Source organism: Acanthisitta chloris, unplaced genomic scaffold, assembly GCF_000695815.1.
Source record: "Acanthisitta chloris isolate BGI_N310 unplaced genomic scaffold, ASM69581v1 scaffold4043, whole genome shotgun sequence".
NCBI classification, from domain to species: domain Eukaryota; kingdom Metazoa; phylum Chordata; class Aves; order Passeriformes; family Acanthisittidae; genus Acanthisitta; species Acanthisitta chloris.
The window spans coordinates 75,499-83,539 of NW_008664150.1; the positions used below are offsets into that span (position 1 = coordinate 75,499).

At 39.4% G+C, this 8,041-nt stretch overlaps 1 protein-coding gene across 1 annotated transcript in view; it reads left to right on the forward strand.

The window, feature by feature from the left end:
* Nucleotides 1–7,828, forward strand: part of TTC7B (tetratricopeptide repeat domain 7B) — a gene marked incomplete at its 5' end in the record, with an annotated part of 79,547 nt that extends 71,719 nt beyond the window's left edge. The window contains one exon of the mRNA XM_009071206.1: nt 6,832–7,828. Coding sequence (XP_009069454.1) covers nt 6,832–7,053 — 222 coding nt within the window. The remainder of the gene's footprint in view (nt 1–6,831) is intronic.
* Nucleotides 7,829–8,041: the final 213 nt, after the last annotated feature.

Genomic DNA, 8,041 nt, shown 5'->3' on the forward strand with positions numbered 1-8,041 from the left:
AATCAGCCCATTTTTAAGTGTGTATGCTTATAATGTTTCCTTATAGCTGGTTTTTGGGTTTTTTTTTGCAAGGGAAACTTTTAGCTCTGAGGGGTATTTTTTAGCTAAATAAGTTTTTATCCTACAAACTTAGAAGCTTTTTAGTAAACAAATCATGCTACAAACCTACTAAGAATGAATTAATATGAGTATCTTTTCTGATAAAGTCAAATCTCCATAGCTGAGGCTTTTGCAGGTCAACAGGCTACAATTCTTAAACATGGTAAGCATCTCTGGCACTTTTTTGCATGTTAGGTCAGCCACATTTCTGATTCTTGTACTATCCATTTCTCCCAGTTACCCCTTTTCTTCTCTGCAGAGAGAGTTTAGTGCTGAGAGTTCAGCATCCTTCCTGCAAAGGGCAAAAGTGCAAATGGACTCAGGGTCAAAGTTCCCATGATTTTTTTTCCACTTTGAAATAAATTTCATTGCTTTTGAGAACACCTTCCACCCATAGACTGTACTTTTCTTAGAGAAAATGAAATTGTTCCTCTTGATATCAAATGAATAAAGGTAAAAATCTCAAGTGGTGCTTCTGTTGAGACTGCGAACTGTTTGTTTTTCTATAATAACAGATGGAGTGGAGAAGTAGTCAGATGGTTAAACCTTAAGAAAATCTCCAGCTCTTTTGAGACAAAATTTTTAGTTACATTGAAGAAACCACAGTGATCTTTGTAGTGTTACCTTCTTACTTTTTTTTCTTTCAGTCATTGCAAATGTGGTTTAGCATTTTATGGTGAAGCTCTGGTTTGATGAGACATAGGATGGGTGATGATTATGACTGTAATTTTTTTAAATTTGGTTTCATGGAAAAAAATTTGAATGTTAGATTCTCATTTGCCTAAAAGCAAATAAAAATATGACCTTACCTAGACTCTTCTAAATGGCTGCTTTGAATCATGTTTTCAAAATCAGAAATTAGTTGTTTAAGTGGTTTTCCATTTCTGTCCTGTATTTGCTTTTCTAGATGTGTATTTTCCGTTGGCTGTTTGGTTAATCTTTATGACAGGTTAATTGGCAAAGAGAGAAAGCCATTTGCAGAAAAAAAGAGATACCTTTGTAGTGAAGAATACACTACACTACATGCTTATTTAAGCAATTACAGCTTTATGCAATTGCTTATTTTATCATGTTGTTCAGATTCTGAGTGATGATGTTAATAAATAATAATGCACTTGATAACTGAAGATTTTACTTGGAGACTTTAATGCTGCTGGAAATCCAAATTCATTTGAATGTTTTCCTTTTAAAAAATGCTTCCATTTAGCTAATGAAAAATTAACCTCAATATGTTGTGCAAGGGGACAAATAACTATGCCAAAATACAATTTTGACATGTCCAATCTGTATCAAAGTATAATTCTGGCTCATTGAAGAAGAACTGTAATTACTTGTTTCATTGTCCCATCACCATAGACCAAATTTTAAAGGTACCTTGTTTATTTAGGATATAGATAGAAACATAATAACAAACTGAAAGGTCAGGATTTAGGTCCTGTTGAAGTGAATGCTGATTAAATATCTTGTCTTGCATGCATTGTTAATTTCCATTATGCATCTTTCTGGTGTAGGGTTTGTGCTTGGTTTTTTTTAAAAAAAGACCTCCTGGATTTGAAGGTTTCAGTCCATTCATTTTGTCAGACTAGTTTACTTCTTTCAGAAATCAGCTGGATACCAACCAGAAATTTTCTTTTTAATCTTTGCATTCCTTAGTTGGACATTTCTCTGCACCTCCTTCTTCAGTGTTACCCGCAGAATCAAGAGATAGTTGTTCTTACAACAGAAACATCAAGTAGTAATATTATATAGGCATGAAAATACTATCACTCTCTTTCCTGTCACTGCAGGTGAGAAAGAACCTGATACTGACACAGCAGTAGTGGAAGCTTCCTGAGCCCTCTAGACAAGTGTCTTCCCCATAACCTTCAGAGCATGCAAACATTTCTTGTAGGACTCATCTCAACACTAGTTTGCACCCTAATACTGCAGGTAGAATGCTGTTCCAAAACTTCTCTGCTCCAATTGCCAGGAATGTTTTCAAGGTTTTTTTTTTTGTAAACTTGCAGCCAACTTATGCACATGTATTCTTGTGCCAACATTATTCTCTAACTAAAACAGTTCTTGCCTCTTCTGTTCTTTCTACTGTTTTTGTAGCAAGTACCTTCATCTCCTCTCAGGTTTGATTTGCTAGGTTAATCAGACCAAGTCTGTTAGTCCCCTGTTGTAACATCTCATTTTTGTTGATAATTTCAATAGTCATTTTCTGTGCCTATTCCAGTGTGAATGACCTTTGTTGAATAGAGGAGACTATCCAAGGTGCCAGAGGAGGCCCTAGTGCAGCTGTGTGTCTCACAGCTGCTGAAGTCTTGTTCTCTTTCTCCTGGAAACCTTTCCTGATGTCACTTGAGTTTTCCTCTTTCACACTGGCATCTTTTCACGCTGTCATCCTGTGGTTGCCTGATTCAACCAGATCCTTCTCCCACGCTGTTTGATTTGACAGGCTTCCACCATGCTGCACAACTCGAGTTAGTTGTGTTCTTTTTTCTGCTTTGTTTTACTGACTGTTGCTGCATTTCTGTTATCCTAATTCTCATCATCAGCCTGTTGCTTTCTTTATTGTATCCTCTTAGCTTTTGCTAATCTAATTGTATCATCACTCTCATGATTCCTGTGATGTGTCATTAATTAAAACAAGAAACATGACTATCTAAAATGCAGAAGATATAATCTCTGTTCCTTAACGCAAGTAAGGTAAGTATAAATGAAGGTTATTCAGCCAAATGTTTTGGATGTTACATTAAGATATTTCTGTCTATTCAGACTCAATAGCTGTTTTCCTGAGCTGTATCTGTGTAGGTGTCTCGGAGATATTAAGCAATAAATGACAAATTACTCCTATTTTACCAACAGTGTCAAGGGCCTTCAGTCAGGGGTTGGGCCCTGTTTGACTGAGCATTGTAAAAACAGTCCTTGGGCAGATGCTTGGGTGAAATAAACAAAGAATAGCAGTTTTGTATGTGGGGCAATGTAAAATGAAGTGTAAAGTGGATGACTGAGGGAGGAAACACATGTAAAATCATTAAGACTTTGTGACTCTGGACTGGGTGAGGAAAGAAGTGGCAAGATCTTGAAAATAACGTGGCAGAAGTTGGAGGCACTTTTCCCCCCATTTTGATTAATTCCTGGAGGGTTTTGTTCTGTTTGGGTGTGTAACTTGTGTAGAATCTGGTTTGTAGTGATGACTACAGTACCTCCCTGTCGCAGGACGCGCACAGTGTTACTCTTTCAGAAAACCCTTTAAGTGCCCCTGGAGGCTCTTGGCATTGCAAAGTCCCTGTTATTCCCAGCTCTGAGCCCTGATGGTGGCCTGGACACTGTAAAGGGCTGTTGACCTTTCCTTGAGCAGAGAGCATCTGAACTCCACCAATCTCGAGTACTGTTGACTATTCAAAGTGACTGGTATAAATATCAGCGGATTGGAGACACGAAGCACTGCTTTCACTTCTTGTGATGATGGCACAAAAAAGTCTCTTTGTTTCTTCAAAGATTCCGTTCACTTTCTGCCTGTGCCATTTCTGATTAGAGTTTTATTTGAGTTACAAAATCAACCTCTACAGTGTAGAACTGGCGACAAGAAAAAATAAGGTCTGCTTAGAGTTTACAACATAAAGACATCATAACCAGAGAGAAAGTGGAAGCCTTTAATACACTTTAGGGAGTTCAGTGATTTGACACCCCCAAAAAAAAAAAAATTATCAGCAAACCAAACATGGAGTAAAGTAATAAGTAACATTTGTACTGAGCTGCAAAATGCAGAAGCCCACACACATTAGAGGCTTTTATAACTGTATTAGAAGCAAATGTCATGAATTTTATTGTTCTTTCACGTGAAAGAGATACACAATCAGGAAAGATCCTGCTATCTCCTAGCAGGATGCCAACAGTTGTCTTAAAACACCTCTGTCAAACTCTGCAGCATTCTAAAATATACAAAGAACAGATTGCCTTATATTTGTGTAATTCCTTAGGAACTGACTGGATTATCATCTTTTGTAGAATGGATGTTTTCCTACTGACATTTCTTATTATTTACTCAAATTATTATGCAGCACTCTTTCTCATTGACTCAGGTTCCAAAATCCCTATCATATTTTGGTTTTTCAAAGATTATGTCTCTGTTTCTAAAGAAGATATAGGGAGAAGGCATTCTGCTTAGGTTTTAAACTAACATGCCAAGTCTGAAGGTGTGAGCCATATGTCACTTAGGTATCCCTCTGTGTTTCTGCAGAGTTGATGTGCTGTTCAAGCCCATCTCCAGCCATAAAGCAAGAGACATAACATTATTTTGCAGATAAATGTTGTCTGTACATCTGCTGCTAAATAGGCAAAGGCCAGAACTGGTGGCTTCCAGGTCTTGTGTCCAGTTAGGAAGCAGAGGAAAGTATGCAGTGAAGGACTAGGATAATTTGTTTTGATTTCTGGGAAATCTTAAAGGAGTTTTGGGCTGGAGGGGGAGGTGGTTAGTTAGTGGTTTTGTTGTTGTTGTTGTTGTTGTTTTTAGTGGTTTGTTTTTTTCCTGAAGGGTTTAGTACAGAAAGCATGTGCTGACAGCTGGTAAACTGGAAGTCAGTTTTCTTCAGTCATGGTGTGAGGTCACTAAAGGACACTGCTGCATGATAGGCATCCCTGCTCCTTCTCCCTGTGGTCTGTAGTGTGATGCTTAATAGAGCAAAGTCAGGCAAGGACTGCAGAAAATCTGAAATGTTCTGTGCTTCGGAATTTTAATGAAGTCATCCGGGAAGGGGATTTACAAAGGGTGCGCTTACAGTATGTGACATCTGACCATCATTCCGAGGGAGTTAATGAATCAGAGGGTACTGAGCCTTCTTTCTCTGGATCACTTGTTCAAGCTCAGCCCACAGCTACAGTGACCAAATGTCACTGTCCTTTTGATGCTCTGCATGAAACGAGTCATAATTTTCTCTCTATTGGTTCTTTGGAAGCAAAGCTCATTGTCCCAGGGCTGCTACCCGAGGCAGGAACCTTCATGCCATCCTAGCCTGAGCCAGCAGTGAAAGACTTTTGGGAGACACTCCATCGAGAAAGCTGTGCCCCCAAAACAGGAGGGTACAGGCTGTGACCCCACTCCCCATGCAAGAGGGGCTCTTTGGTGATGCTAAATTGCTAATTTCAGCACTAATGCTTGTACTCTTAGAAAAGCCTTAACAGCAGGCAAACAGCTAGTTATGTGCTCTAGTTCTGTCACCTGGAAAATCTCAGCTATACTCTCTGCCATACAGAATGGGGCGGATGTGACGTTGACGTGTCTCTTCCTATGAGCAGGCTTATAGCTGCAAAATTTGGTTGTTTTCTTTGGTCTTGAACAGAACAGCTTGCATCCTCAGCAAGCAAGGAAAATAGTCTGGCGTATTTAAGACAAAAAGTATTGCCAATATTCAAAGAGTTCACATGTTTAATTAGTATGAAATATATATACCTGCACAAAAAAAAGCAAGATTTTTGAAAATTAAATAGGGAATATTGTCTTGAAAAATAAGAACGTTTACATTTTATTAAGGTTAGGTGTATCAAGTCATGCCACCTTCATATACTCCATCTCCTTGCTTCATTTTTTGTAGTTTCACATCTGATACCTACCGGTCACTGCCAATCACTTTACTGCAGAGTAAAAAAAAACCACTGACCCTGAGACTTACCTGATTTTTAGATTGGAAGCACTGTTTACTTCCTCTGGAAATGCTGACTCAATTGACAGCTCAAAAAAATTCCAAAACCAGAAAAGCCCTCTAGCACCTTTATGTGAGAACATCTGCCAGGCTGATAGAAATTAGCCTGCATAGCATTTATTTATTGACTTGCCAGTACTACACAGCACTCTTCGGATTGTTCTTCCTAGCACGGTCTGCTGGGCTGTTCTGCAGGATGGAGTTAGCAGTCTTCCCTTGCTGAAAGGCAGCCTGGTGGGCACAGTTCCAGCAATGTATGGTAGATAATTCAGGGGCTGCATAGCATGTCAGTACTTTCTAATCATTGGCGCTTAGGTTAATAAGGATTTGAGGGACAGATGTACAGAGAGAGATAAAAGAAATTGTGGCCCAAGGAGTGGGGGCTTGGGGGGGGCGAAGTCACAAGGCCTCTGTAAGCATGTAATCAGGACACCTCCCTGGAAAACAAAGATTTATGGTGCATATGCATTTTGCAATACAGAATCACAATGTAAAAATGCATAATATCATTAGGATTACTATAATCCCAGAATAAAGCTCTCTTACTGGGTCATTCCACGACTTTGCTGGCACAGTAACACAGCTGAATGTGATGGATGGAGATTTCCATGGCCTCATTCAGCCCATATCCTCGTGGGTTTGGACTTGCTCTGGATTGTGTGGTGCTGAATTGGATCCTGTCTCACAGAGAAGACAGAATCTGTGACAAAGACGCTCCTGAGGAAGTTATCTGCAATTACTGGTGCAATATCAGTCCCAGAACACTTCCCATTCCACAGGTTGAATCAAGCACTGTGGCTGTTGCCCATTGGGCTGAACTGCTGCTGCCATCCCTGAGGGCCAGTGGTGCTGTGTGTATGGTCTCTAGTGTTGAAAGACATAAATAAAAATAAATAAAAAGAAGACAAAAAAGAAGATTACATAGTCTCTAACACTTTGAGCCCAAAAGCTGCCCATGCTTATTTCACTGCTGCAACATATGGTTTGAGCTTCAGGAAAGTTCTGCTGGCCAATCTCAACCATTTTCCCTTGTGTTTCCTTGCAGGCTCTGATACTTCACCAGCTCGGGCGCTACAGCTTGGCGGAGAAGATTCTCAGAGATGCTGTGCAGGTGAACTCCACTGCCCACGAGGTCTGGAACAGTCTGGGAGAGGTGCTGCAGGCTCAAGGCAACGATGATGCCGCAACTGAATGCTTCCTGACGGCATTGGAGCTTGAAGCTAGCAGTCCTGTGGTCCCTTTTACCATCATTCCCAGAGTCCTTTGAGAGGGCATCTCGATCAACCGATTTTTGGTCTGACTTCTGGGTGAGCAAACCCAGTGTATCAGGCTGCCTGGTAACTGGTTAGTTTGAGAAACTTATGAGCTACAGGTAACAAATTCCAGTCTTTCACCAGATTGTGGCCAAAACAGTGAGGTGATACAATATGTTAATGTTAGACTGAGAGGACAGAATGGCTACCCAGAGCCAAATCACTCATATCACCTGCATTTTTTGCCCTGCTAGTTTTAAAACATCGTTATATTGTTCATGGATGATGTGCCATATTTTGCTAGTGATACTTGAGTGTTACATAAAATTATAATGGAATCGACTACCAATTGTAGAGTAAGTTAAAATTCAGTGGCAGAGCAGACTATTTTTAACAAGGCTGTTAATAAAACTGTTCTCTTCCTGCCTCTCAACCTCTTTTGGCCCAAAGTCAGAATGTGAATTTTCTGTTTCCATCTCTATTTTAGTCCAGGCCAGAAAATCAGTTGAGTTCTTGTCTTTAGTTGTCAATAACTGTGATGTGTGGCTAACTGTTATCTAGAGCAAAGGCTGAGTACAAGAATATTTATATTTTACCAATGTATGCCTGTTACAAAAAATATATTAGTTATTTAAGTTTAACTTTTTTATGTGAATTCAGAGTTTATTTATCAATGGAGATATGTAAAAAGAAGCCTCAAATGGAATATTTACCGACATTCCTTATACATGACCCACACTTGGCTAAATGGGAAGATTATGTTAATAATAAAATGATTTTTAAATGGAACTTTTCCTGTGTCCTGGTTAAGAATCCAGGGGAAATAGATGGTTTGTGAACACATTTTTGTGATGTGGCTGACTGCCTTGAAGATGAACCAAAAGTAGATGTTCTGAGGCCAATCTAGAGAAAAGAAGCTGCTATACTCTTTGCCAATGGTATTGTTATCTTGGACTTCAGGTTTCCTTAAACGTTCACTACTCCTTTTCTATTCCTTCCACT